The sequence below is a fragment of the Myotis daubentonii genome, chromosome 1 (genome assembly GCF_963259705.1).
Source record: "Myotis daubentonii chromosome 1, mMyoDau2.1, whole genome shotgun sequence".
NCBI lineage: Eukaryota > Metazoa > Chordata > Mammalia > Chiroptera > Vespertilionidae > Myotis > Myotis daubentonii.
Genome location: NC_081840.1, coordinates 59831450 through 59845429, shown reverse-complemented (window position 1 = coordinate 59845429; position 13980 = coordinate 59831450). Strand labels below are relative to the sequence as shown.

General features: G+C 38.7%; 1 protein-coding gene across 4 annotated transcripts in view; it reads right to left on the bottom strand.

The window, feature by feature from the left end:
- Positions 1 to 13980, bottom strand: part of CEP152 (centrosomal protein 152) — a 101213-nt gene that overhangs the window by 70604 nt on the left and 16629 nt on the right. For all 4 annotated transcript variants that reach the window (XM_059702132.1, XM_059702159.1, XM_059702149.1 and 1 more), the window contains exons 3-8: positions 9695 to 9798; positions 9400 to 9472; positions 9040 to 9318; positions 7392 to 7557; positions 4362 to 4502; positions 2684 to 2823 (exon numbers count right to left, since the gene is read on the bottom strand). In XM_059702132.1, coding sequence (XP_059558115.1) covers positions 2684 to 2823; positions 4362 to 4502; positions 7392 to 7557; positions 9040 to 9318; positions 9400 to 9472; positions 9695 to 9798 — 903 coding nt within the window. The remainder of the gene's footprint in view (positions 1 to 2683; positions 2824 to 4361; positions 4503 to 7391; positions 7558 to 9039; positions 9319 to 9399; positions 9473 to 9694; positions 9799 to 13980) is intronic.

The following is a 13980-nucleotide window of genomic DNA, read 5'->3' as shown; positions in this document are numbered from 1 at the left end:
GTCAAACCTGGGAACAGAAGTCACTGGACAAAGGAGGCAGGGCTACTGCAAGCCCCAAAAATTTGGGAATACATAATCCCCTAGACTAGTGGTCGGAAAATTGCGGCTAGGCAAACCGCGGCTCGCGAGCCACATGAGGCTCTTTGGCCCCTTCAGTGTGGCTCTTCCACAAAATACCGACTTCTGCGCATGGGCCACGAAGTTTCAACCACACTGTATGTGTGCGCCCACACGTGGTATTTTGTGGAAGAGCCACACTCAAGGGGCCAAAGAGCCGCATGTGGCTCGCGAGCCACGGTTTGCCAACCACGGCCCTAGACAAAGGCGCTCTCTCTCTTGGCTCTTGGCTCTCTGGTTTCTTTGGCTTTGCTCCTGCCCGTGTTCCTTCCATGGCCATGTGGCCCTGGGGACCCCACACGCAGTGGACTGCTGAACTGCAGCTGGGAACACAAACTAAGCTGGTTTAATGCTGGACTGGACACTGTTCCAACATGGGATGAAAACTCTGGGCAACGGCTTTCATTCTAGCCCTACTGACATCACAGCTACACTTCTTCTATGATGGGACAGAGGGAAATGTGACCTTGGAAACTCAGGGGGGTAACCCCACAGAAATAAAGCTTTCTACAATGTCTCAGCTTCCCATGGGGACCTCCGGAAATTCTTATTCCAGTGGCACCCCAAGAAGCCCACTTCCCCCAGCAACTGGCGGGGATGAGGGGATCTCCCTACCGCTAACACCATAGAGCTTCCAAAAAGCAACACAGCCCTATTCACACCTTACTTTTAGCCCAGTGAGACCCATGCCAGACGTCGAACGTCTGGAACTCTAAGATAATAATTTGTGTTGTTTTAAACCACTAAGTTTTTGGTATTCTGTTATAGCAGCAATAGGAAACCAAAACACGTGGTGATTCTGTTAGTTTTTTTAAATTTTATTCTTTTATTTATGCTACTTTATTTCTGATAAATGCAATTTCTAATTCAGAAGATTACAAAGTTATAACCTTTTACTACATAAAAAGAAATTCAACTTTTTAATCTAATAACTTTATCAGTTTTCAAAACTTTTTAAATACAAATAATGTACTGCAATATTGTGATTTCTAAGAAATATATATTTGGTCATTCAAATGACCAATGTATTTGGTCCTCATCTGCAATCCCTGGCTCACAGCTCCCAAAACCTTGGCATTTCCTAAGTGTTGAGAGTGATAAAATGTCTCTTGTTGCATGAATGAGGTTGACTTTTCACCTGAGGATGGGGGCTGGTTGTGTTGGAACTTTCAGTCCCATCCCCTGACCTCCAAAGTGGGTAGAGGGGCTAGAGGTTCAATTAATCGTAGATGTCTGATTTTAATCAACCACGCAAGTCAATGAAGTCTCCATAAAAACCCAATCAGACAAGGTTTTCAGAGCTTCTGAGGTGGTGGACATGTGGAGATGCAGGGAGAGGGTGTACTCAAGGGGGCACGAAAGCTCCACGTCCTTTTCCCATACCCTACTCCATGCCTCTCTTCCCCTGGCTGTTCCTGAGTTATATCCTTTTATAATAAACCAACTAGAGGCCCGGTGCACAAAAATTCGTGCACTCAAAGGGAGGTGGGGGGAAGAGTCCCTCAGCCTGACCTGCACCCTCTTGCAGTCTGGGAGCCCTCAGGGGATATCCAACTGATGGCTTAGGCCCGCTCCCCAGAGGCCACAGTCTGGCCTCCCTCTGTGGGAAGCAACCAGCAGGCCGATTGGGCAACTGGTGAGTGGCCGGCCCCACCCCCCCAATCGCCCCTCCGCCCCCCAATTGCCGTCCCCTCTCTCTGCCTGCTGGCACCTGCCTTGGCTGGTCTGGCGCCACCCACTCCCAGCCCCGCCCCCTGCTGACCGGTCATTCCGCAGTTTGGTCGATTTGCATATTAGGCTTTTATTACATAGGATAATCTAGTAAGTAAAATGTTTCTCTGAGTTCTGTGAGCCTCTCTAGAAAATTAATGGGACCCAACGAGGGGGTCGAGGGAACCACTGATTTACAGCCAATCAGTCAGAGTACAGGTAACAACCTCGGATTACAACTGGTGTCTAAAGTTGGTGCAGACAGTGTCAGAATTGATGAATTCCTGGACCTCCAGCTTGTGTCTGAGAATTGCTTGGTGTTGGTTTGGGGAGGAAAGCAGGGGAGACTTGGGAAAAGAAAACCTGTGAGCAGGGGCTTGGTAAGCAAATAGCAGCGTGCCGTGGAAAGTTTTGTCCGTGTACAAGCATCGAAAACAACAAACAGACTTGAGTGTGAGAGTAAGAGAAGAGACAGGCAAGGGAAAAACATAATCAGAACTGTACTTTAGAAAGATTAACCAGATGGCCATAAGAGAGAATTTGGAGAAGGGATAAAAGAATAGAGACTAGGAAGGGAATTTTGCAATAGATAAAATCCCAAATTGAGGACTTGTAAACAGAAATGAGGAGACTCAACAGAATGTAGCAGATGAAGGGGAACAGAGAAGCTGGGGTTTCTTCCTGATGTCTGATGTACAGATGGCTGGGTGGATGGGAGCACCATGCCTCCGAAGTAAGGAAAAGAATAGCAGGCTTGTGGTGGAAGAAAGTATGAACTTCAAAGTTCTTCTAAATGTAGTCCTACCATACCAAAAGTTGAGTAACTAAATTCTTCATAAATAGTTAAAATATTTACCTGTTCTTCCTTGACTTTTAATGCTTGTATTTGGGTCTCCAGCGCTTTGATTTGTGCTTCAAGCTGTATCTCTCTTTCTTTTCCATTCTGAAAGAGTTTCTGTGATTCTCGAAGGCTGAGGGCCAAACCATCCTTTTCATCTAGGACATTAAAAGTGTTTATAGGAATAATATGTTACTGTAAGGGGACCCCAATTGTCACAATCTCTATCAAATATCAGATCTATATCACATATAAAAGTTGTTGCATTCAATTTAATTCAGATAACGAACTTTAGCTGATTTAGAGAAAAACAGAAAAGTTCCAAAAATGAATGCCTGAGTGACACCAAAAAAATTTAGAGAACCAGAACCTCTTCCTTCAAAAATCTGATTGTATCCCTTTGGGGACCAAAAGATTTCCTAACAATGACTTCAGCATCTATTTATTTGAGAAGCTACACAGATATGACAAAACAGTTAATCAGAAAAGAAATCTGAGGGCCCAGCCAGCATGGCTCAGTGGTTGAGCTTCGACCTATAAACCAGGAGGTCATGGTTCGATTCCCGATCGGGTTTTGGGCTCGATCCCCAGTGTGGGGCATACATGAGGCAGCCTATCAATGATTCTCTCTCATCACTGATATTTCTCTCTCTCTCTCTCTCTCCCCTTTCCTCTCTGAAATTAATAAAAATATATTTTTTAAAAAAGGAATCTGAAGACTAATTACATTCTATACATACTTGCAATGAACTCTTAAATTCACCTAACCTTAAATTCTTCCCACATACTTTATATGATAGCCTACAAATTCTTCTCTCAACATAAAATGTATGATCACTACAGAAAGATGCCTTTATCACTATCAATTAAGTTTGAAATGAGCTGGAGTGCAGTCACAAAATTATTCTATAAATGAAACCTTCAACATGGACCGAAACTACAGAAAGCACGAAGAGTAAGCAATTAGAGTTTGAATCTGTATTTACTCTGTGTGCTTTTCCCAGGTGTGGCTCCATGTTCTCCTTGGCACACCTGCAGGAGTTCAGGGTCACTGTCTCTTCCTTGGATTAAAACAGTGGTTCTCAACCTTGGCTGCACATTAGAATCACCTGGGAATCTTTTGAAAATCCTGATTTCTGGGTCTCATCCTCCAGAAATTCTGTTTCTTTGTTATGGGTGGGGCCACAACATTAGTAACAAAGAAACAGAATTTCCGGAGGATGGGGCCCAGAAATCAGGATTTTCAAAAGATTCCCAGGTGATTCTAATGTGCAGCCAAGGTTGAGAACCACTGGATTAAATCATGATGCTAATTTGTAGGCTCAGAAAATATCTTGCAAACTAATCCCAAGTCTCACTGGGTATTGTAACACTTCATCCAAGATAAATTCCTCAACCAATTTTCAGGACAGGATGCCATCAGCATAGTTAAATAATGTTCACTTATTCTAACAGCCTAACAGATAGAAGAGGAGGAGGAAGCGGGGGGGAATGAGGACCTCAAAGCAGTTTGCTCTGGAGAGAAGTCATCCGAAGAAAGGTGTCACAGGCCTGGGTTCTGTTTCCTTCGGACCGACTCACTATGATCCCTCTGACCAAATACGTCAGCTCGCTGAGCTTCATATTTAAAATGAGGATCTTGGAAACAAGACATCTAAGCTCCAGCACACCTCATAAGTGACAGCTGTCATCTTACCTTTGATTATCAGAAGCTGGTGATTCAGATACCTGATCTGACGCTCACTTTCATTTAACTTTTCAACTAAATTGTCCAGTTGCCTCTCTTTTGCTTTGTTAAGAACCTGAAGTTGAATGATCTGCATATTTTCTGCAGAACCTGATTTGGAATGAAAGACAATTTATTAGATAAAAGCATACCAAAATATAAATCTGTGGTCATTTAGGGCAGTGTTTCCCCAAACTGTAGGTACTATTCATCAGAGTATCATGAAAACAATTCGGTGAACTGTGGCTAGCATTTCTTAAAGAAACAAAAAATATAGACTATAATAGAACATATCAGAGTCCATCACATAGTACAAATGAGTACTATTTTGTGATTTTGTGGAACGTATGTTTTAGTTACATACACTTATTTACCTAGATAAGTATTGTAGACCCCATCACAATGTACAAAATGTACTTCATACTGTGCTCACTGCCAGAAAAGTTTGAAATGTCACTAATTTATAGAGTTTAACCCTTCATCACTACCCTTTTGGCTAATTAAAAATAAATATATACGAATGTGAATGAAAATGTGTCAGGCTATGCAATAAACCTGACAAGCTCAGAGGAACACGTGGCAGGCTGACAAGCTCTGTGACCAAAAGTAACCACACAGATGATCTGGTCACATCTTAACTGGGCATGTCACAGTGGGTAGTCACGTCCCAGGCCTATGGCATCATTGGTGGAGGTCAATCTTTACCTTAAGGAAACCCTGTCCATTGTTCTGATTCATCCAAGACAACATTGTTCTGATACATCCAGGACAACATGGCTTTGAAATAACAAAGTAATTTTCTTTTCCTACCCCTCGAAGGCACAACTGCAGGCACCAGAGCACAAGACCACAGAACCCTATTGCTATCTTGTTCTCCATAGGCCATCTCTATGTGCTGCAATTTAATTAACTACCCCGTACCCACCAGGTAAAAGTATGTGTTTCTCCATTTTGCCTCTTATCCAATGCTAGAGTTTTTCCTGCTATGCTTTCTCGCAGCCCCTTAACCTACCAGCATTGGATTTCATCCTCCTTCCTTATGTCTTCTCCTTTGATTCTAATACATAAAATAAGTTGCAAAGCTGCCATTCTCGGAGCATATGTTCCCCGGCAGTGCCATCAGTTGGTTCAAATAAACTCATAAAAATTCTCTACAGGTCTGGACATTTCTTACATTGACACCATTACAATGGAATAGAGTTCTATGACCTCATAAAATTGAAAAATAAGTACATCAGCTTCTATAAAACCATTTTTTAAAAACATTTCTAGATATCCTCCTCAAAATATCTATTATAAGCAGGAGTGGGGATTACATAGTATTCATGTTTATGCTGGCACATAACTGCTGAATTAATAAAGTAATGAATAGATTAATAAAGGATTTCGAGGACTTCTTTCACAAATAATTAAAGTCACATTAGGGAGCACTTTAAATGATTGGAGGGTGGGGGGGACTTACAGGAAAATAATGCTTAAACTACATAATGACAAATGCATTTTCTACTAGATCACTGCTCCTACTTGCTAGCAAACAAAGCAGGCCTCTTTTTAAAAAGAGATATGGTTAAACCTCCCCCCCCAAAAAAACAAAAACAAAAAACTGAAGCCTGAAAACTTTGTTAGAAGTTAACTTTCTCTCCAGCCTTAGAGGAGGGCTAGCCCAGGGGTAAACACAGTGTACAAGCCACACCTTTCTCCAAGGTCATCTTTTTAAACTACTGTTTCTAAGAAGCCGCAGTCACTAAATCTGGCACTGCCATTAAGTTACTCAGTTAACTTCCAAACGTCAAATTTAGGCACATGTGTAACTGATGTAAACAAAAAATCAATCAACTTGACAAAATGCAGATTAAGAAAATGATAAAAGGTTATATATGCAGAACGACCAACTGACCATGGGAACTGAAGGCGTCTACACCTCAGGCCCCTGTGGTGGTGCTAATGGACACATCCCCAAACCAGTTCTGCCACTCACTGTCCACTTCCGCATCTCTTCAGGCCACGCCACAGTGGCATAAACAAAGAGGGGCCACCCCCATGTTTGCTTTGACTCCTCGAGAGCCTGTGAGTCTGGAGCCTGAGCCTATGTGGAGTTAGAGCCTGAAGGCTAGCTTTTCTCTTTGGCCGTAGCCCAGGAAACCTACAATATCCAATATGACTCCCTCCCCCTACCAGCCCATTTCTTAAATGTAAGACAAACAAACAAAAAACTTGCTGTCACACCCTAGAATCACTATGGTTCTTCAACATGCACAACAATTAGCTTTTTCACATGCCCGAGAGTAGACAATGCAAGCTGAATGTATGACAACACTGATTCAGGTCAGTCTAAGTAAACGTTTTGATTTTTGGTTTTGGGTATTTTATCTCCTCAAAATGCTCTCATAGCTACTTTTCTCATTTTCATATTTATACATACACAATCCAAAAAAAAAAAAAATGTTGGTAAGTGCCACAGGACTAAAACTGAGATAGGAGTCCAGTTTCAATTCTGAACATAAAGTAATTTATATCAGAGTTGTCTAATTATTACATTAAAATTCTAAAAATCAAAAGGAAAAATTAAGATGATAATGGCTGATTTACTAAATTACATTTCTATATAACAAAAAATCTAGAATAAAGGGAAAACTATATTTCTTTTTCCAAATTAGACTTCAGTTAGAAAACTATAAAACTAATGAAAAATCTGAACCAATTACAATGACTCAAATGTAAAATTGAGAAAATTTTATTTTTGTTTTTATTATGGAAAATTTCAAATATATAAGAAGGTAGAAAAAGAGCACAAAGAATCCCATCACCATATTATTTGAAGTAAATGCTAGACTTCATATCAGTTTATTCATAAATACTTCAGCTATATCACCAACAATAGGGTTCTTTTTAAAAACCAACCACAATTCAATCACCATATTTAAAAAAGAAATAATCCTTGAACATGCATAACGTGTTTAACATTCTCCAATCATTAAAAAATAAAAACCCGATACATACTTTCATTAGCTCCTAAGAATTGTTGTTGCAGGCCTTCAAATGTGTCACCTCCTGCTATCTCCTGGGCTGGCGGGTCACTGTGCTGAGCAGGAGACTGATAAGGTTTATATACCACTGTATACGGTTCCAACACTTGACAACTGGGAGCTTGTGATGCACCGAATTGCTATATAAGATGATAAATGAAACTGACAATTAGGATTTGGCCTTTTCCTCAAAAATTACCTGAGTCACCTTAATTTTGTTACAAAACTTAATGGTGGTACAATTAAAATTTTATACAGACATCTTTGCTTTAAAATAACTTATTGTTATTTAACACTGAAAGTCTATGAAATATAATTTCTCACGTCTTAATTGGACTTTTGAGCTTATAACAGGCCAATCCCATAAATAACACAGGAGAATTCTAACAAGACTGCATAGAAATATTTTTTTTAATATATTTTATTGATTTTTTACAGAGAGAGAGGGAGAGAGATAGAGAGCTAGAAACATCGATGAGAGAGAAACATCGATCAGCTGCCTCCTGCACATCTCCCACTGGGGATGTGCCTGCAACCCAGGTACATGCCCTTGGCCGGAATCGAACCTGGGACCTTTCAGTCCGCAGGCCGACGCTCTATCCACTGAGCCAAACCGGTTTCGGCAGCATAGAAATATTTAAGAATGATTTAGATGATGCCAACATCCTGGGAACACAAAAATACACATATCCAAGAACATGTAATACAATGCTTCATAGGTAATAGATGTTCAATAACTTTTGTGGAATGAATACTATCCTACAGAGACAGAAGAGAAAATGACACTTTAAAAGAAAAAAAAAAAATCATCCTGTCATTGGGGGACACAGAATAGATACTGGCAAAATGAGGCATTCATTATCATTAAGAAAGTCTAAGAAACAGCTATCTATATCCTAAGGTCTTACTTCATTAAACTCTGACAGGGTTAAGTAAAACAAAATAAAAAAATAATTTTCCTTCACATTCATCCCATCTACTGCCATTATTATCACAAAACAGGTATCAGCTTTGAAGTGTTTGACCTAAAATATGTTATAAGGGTGGTCACAATAATTAAATAAATAGATTTACTGCTTTAAAACTGTATCGGCTTTGGCCAGGTAGCTCAGTTGGTTAGCACATCATCCCAATATGACAAGGTTGTGGGTTCAATCCCAGGTCAGGGCACACACAAGAATCAACCAATAAATGCATAAAGAAGTTGAATAACAAACTGATGTCTTTCTTTCTCTCTCCGTTCCTCTCTCTAAAATCAATATATTAAAAAAAATAAAAAGCTATATCAAGATATCTGAACATAGCTTCTCACTAAAGCATAGTGAAGTGGTAGAAGCTTGAAACAGCAGTAAATGAGGAATATTAGTCTGTGACAAGCTTAATTCTTAATGTTTAATTGTCTCCATAAAGCCTCTATGATATTTTAAAATTCTGACTTAAGATCATGATTTCGTTAGATTGTAAACAGAAACCAGCATGACTAATTCAGCATGAGCCTGAATAATGCACTCTCAAATTGTTTATACTTGTAAATCTTATCCTTGTACTTATATACATTCCTTAAACAGACACGTGTGTGGGCACATTTAAGCAAATTCTTAAAAGTCAAGTTCTTATAATACCTGAAAATGATTCCTTTGAGGATCTGAAAATTTAATTACATTGGCTGGCTGATTATTAAATTCCTGCTTCTGACCATTGGTAAATGGCCTAAAGTCTTCAGGAAGGTGATATAAATCAGTCTGTTCATATTTACTCGGAGGACTGTAACCCCTTCCGCCTTCATCTCCACCTTCTTCGGGATGGTACCCAGGATGCTGCTCTTCAGCCTCACTTGGATTCTCTTCCCAGCCATTGCCGATTTTCTCTCCCATATATATATTCGGAATCTCATTATAGTCCTATTAGATAACAAGAGTAAGACAAAAGCACTAAGATCTAGTCCCACCCTCATCAAAATCATTATCACACCAGATACTCACGTTTGCACTTTTAGATTTAGGCAGCACCTGATGGTCATTCCAGTTCACCTCCAATTGCTCAGAAGGATGAGGTCTTGAGAAAAATCAACATTTTGGTTTAGAGCTTATCCTTTATTTGGATGCGGCTATCACAAAGAACCCCAAGGTTTAACATGTTTTCCCTCCAACCTTTACCTACAAGCTTAAGAATTAGTCCACAATTTTATAATCTCATACATTGTTATAACCTGCAGAGAATCAAAGGACGGACACTTACAGAATGCAATACACATATGAAGATGATCCGCGCCCTTACCGTCCCTCTGTGTCGTCCTCACTGCAGTCCGAGGAGTGGAGCTCGGGGGAGGACAGGTCGTCATCCAGCATATCATGGGGCAGGTCTGTGAGTAACTGCTGCAACTGAGACGGGAGAGTCGGCGTCAATAGCACACTGACTTAGATCAAGATGCCAAACCAAAGCTGCCCTGGAACAAGTAATCAACTGTAGAAGTCAAAGAAGTTCCTAATTTCTACATTTAATAATGTCACCAATTCCTCACCAATTACTTTCACCATTTCACTTGGGGAAAGGGGAATAGATCAGTTCAGGATTTATATTAGAAGGCTTTATTTTTTTTCTACAAAGGTTTTAGATTTAAACACACATAACATTGCATTAGAACTTAAAAACTTCTTTCTGGAAACACAGCACGTCGTGATAAGGGTACAACCACTATTATGTTATCGCAGGGTAGATGTGAGTCTCAGAATCCTATTCTACCAGAAACCAGGCCTTGGGGACTTGATTACCAGACTTCCTGCAGGAAATCTGAACTGCCAGACTGGCTTTGCCCAGGTGGTGAGCAGCAGAAAAAGCAGCAGGTGGCCTAGAAACCCTTATTAAACGCTCAAAAACGTGACAAAAACCTCCCAGGGAGTGATTCATTAGTAGACAGCCATCTAATCCCAATGATGAAAAGATATGCAATATTCAGCTGTTGTAAAACATTTGAGTAAAAAGAGATGTAAGATTCAGGTTTCTACAGGTTGCACTCTCAAAAGCATAACTCGAAAACTAACAATAAAAGCATCTGACTTTGATCTCCAATTTTTTTTTCTAGAAAACTCTTATCTTTAGCATTCTCACTATAAAAACTAGATATAGAATAAATTCATTTAAGTTTCCAGATAAATTGTGATAAAGAGATGAATGGTCTAATCTGTTGAATTTTAATATCTATCAGTAAATGTTTTTCCTCAAATCCCAATACATTATCAAATCCCAAAGTAACTGTAACAGATTCAAATACTATATTACTAAATAGTTAAAAGACTGTTTATGATGCCTTCTCTTTCAAATTAAGCACCAGTTAAATACATAAGTTGACTGAGGCCCTCCACAGTACATAAATCAATCCCATAAAATTATGCAATGAGTAAAATTTAAAGATATTAAATACTCTGTGTAAAACCCTGGAGGAAGAAAATGAAACATTTCTTAGCCTATGACAGATTTTCCCCACTTTATCATTATAATAAAAAATAAAGTGTAGTTATAAAACATATCTGAGAATTACATTTATAATAAAAAAAACTTTCATAAACTAAATACATATGGTAAAAGTTAAATAAAAATATTTTAAGAAAGGTCTGAAAGGTATGCTCCAATTGTTAAGTTCGTTTTGGTGAAATCAAACTTGGAAATGGAAAATAGGTGGGTGTGGTGGGAAGGGAGGTATACTTCCTCACTCCCTTATATACTTCTAATATTCACTGGATAACTTTTTTAAAAAAAGATTTTCTCAATTCATTTGGTTCTTTACAAATATTCCTATATTAGAGAAAAAAATTCTATTCAATGACAAGTTATCTTCATTTGAAAATTTATTTGACACTAATATAAATAAGGCAGGCTTTGACTGATTGGCCACCTGCCCATGCAAGGTTATTGAAAAATCATTTTGAGAGTCAGCCATCACAGAGCTGATCCAAAGATATAAATAATAAGAAACACAAAAGAGACAATACTAAAAACCAAACAGAACATATCAAAATGTTAGTATATTACATGTGAGCCTCAAGTGAAAAATGTGATTTTACAAACACAAAATTTACTAAGAAGAAAAAAAAACATCTATGAAGTCTTTTTAAATAGTCTAACCTGTTATGTCGATAATTATGTATCACTGCTTTAAGGAAAAAGACTATGCCCACACATTATACAGGGGAAAAATAACAAATAAATATTTTATACTTACATCAAGTAAGGACTCCTGTACAGAAAGAATACTGTCTTCTAAGTCTTCAGTGAGGTTCAAGTACATAGCCTTATAATTCAGGGGAAGTTTGACAGGGACATCTGAACAGTACATTTTCCCCTCACAAAGACAGAAAAAGCTATGCAATAATTAAGGAGCTCTTGTAACATTCTTTGTGACACCACAGGTGTAACTGAAAAAGCATTAACAAAATTGGTATCTATGAAGAAAATTTAACTGAGTATAAAAAATAAGTTCTGAATGTTTCTGGATCAGTAAGTAAACTTATCAATCAGCAAAATCATCCCTGTAGTATTTAATGCCTTATAAACTATTTTTTTTATGTAAGCTAACATTTGAAATCGTTTCCTTCCCTTCAGAAACGTTCTCCATTAAAGTTTTTTGGCATAGCTGGGGCATATTCCCTTGACTTCCACAACTTTTAGGGCAGAGAGAAGCTAAATGAGGTGAGTCCTCATTCAGGTACAAAATCCCACCCCCAAGGCTTCCATTTTCCCAGGATCAAAGTGTACCCTTCTTCTTACCAGGTTGGCCCCAGGCCAGATACAGGCAGTGCCTGACCTTGGCTTGCATGAGAGCCCCACCCCAAGAGACCCCAGAACCAACACACCTGGTGGCCAGCTTCAGAGCACACCAGAGCACCACCCAATTAGTGCCACAGATGACATACCCAAAGGGTGGACTCATTGGGCACCAGAACCCCACTAAAGCAAATCCACAACAGCTTGTCCACTACAATCACTGCCAGTCCTCACAGACAGACAGCCTAAGCATCAATCCTATTCACTGATGTGCCAACAGCAATCAAGGCTCAACTACAACAGGAGGGCACACACAACGGACTCAGGGGAAATCCTGGAGCACCAAGATCAGGTAAATAGGGAGATTGCACCACTGCTACATCAGGCCACTCTGCCAAGATTGAGAGATGTAGTAGCTCTTTCTAATAAACATAAACCTAGAATGACAGCCAAAATGAGACAAAAAGCATGTACCAAATAAAAGAACAGGACAAAACTAAAAAAAAAAAAAAAAAATGGAGGCAAGCAATCTGCCAGATGCAGAGTTTAAAACACTGGTTATAAGGATGCTCAATGAGCTTAGGGGAAGAATAAATGATCTCAGTGAAAACTTTAACAAAGAGATAGGGAATAAAAAATAACCAGTCAGAAATGAAGAATAAAATAACTGAAATGAAGACTACATTACTTGGAGTCAACATCAAATTACATGAAGCAGAGGATCAATTCAGTGATTTGGAAGACTAGGTAGAAGAAAAGACTCAATCAAAACAAACAAACAAAAAAAAGGATTAAAAAAAAAGAGGATAGTTTAAGGAACCTCTTGGACAACATCAAGCATAACAACAATCACATCATGGGGGTACCAAAAGGAGAAGATATAGAGCTGGGGATTGAAAATCTATTTGAAGAAATAACAATGGAAAACTTCCCTAAGCTGGCAAAGGAAATTGACACACAAGTCTAGGAAGCAGAGAGAGTCACAAACAAGATGAACCTAAAGAGTCCCACACCCAGACACAGCATAATTTAAATCCCAAAGTTTAGAAACAAAGAGAGAATCTTAAAAGAGAAAAGTAGTTGTTACCTACAAGGAAGCTCCCATAAAACTGATTTCTCAACAGAAACTTTGCAGGCTAGAAGGGATTAGCATGAAATACTCAATGTGATGAAAAGCAAGGACTTAAACCAAGATTACTCTACCCAGCAAGGTTATCATTTAGAGATAAAGAACTTCCCAGACAAGAAAAGCCTGAAGGAATTTATACTGCCAAACCAGTATTACAAGAATTGTTAAAGAGACTTCTTTAAGAAGAGAAAGGAAAAAATAAAAAATATGAATAAGAAAATAATGCAGAAAAAAATTCTCACTGACCCTAATAAAAGCAGCAGATAAAAAGCAGTGGATCAATCAACACTAAAGCTAGTACAAAGGTTAAAAGGCAAATGTAGAAAGATCATGCATAATTACAACAGTAAATCAAGAGACATATACACACCCACACAAAAGAAGTAAAAAATAATGACAATAACAAACATGGAGGGAGTGAAAAAAAATGGTGGTGATTTTAGAATGTGTTCGAACTTGAGCAGACATCAACTTAAAATAGACTGCTATATACATATAGTATGGTATATATGCAGCACATTGTAACTACAAACCAAAAATCTACAAAAGATATACAAGAAATAAAGAGAAAGGAATTCAAAAACAACACTACAGAAAGTTATCAACATATAAGAGAAAAGATCAAGAGATTAAGAAGTGAGCCAAGAGCTATAAAACCAATCAAAAAACAATT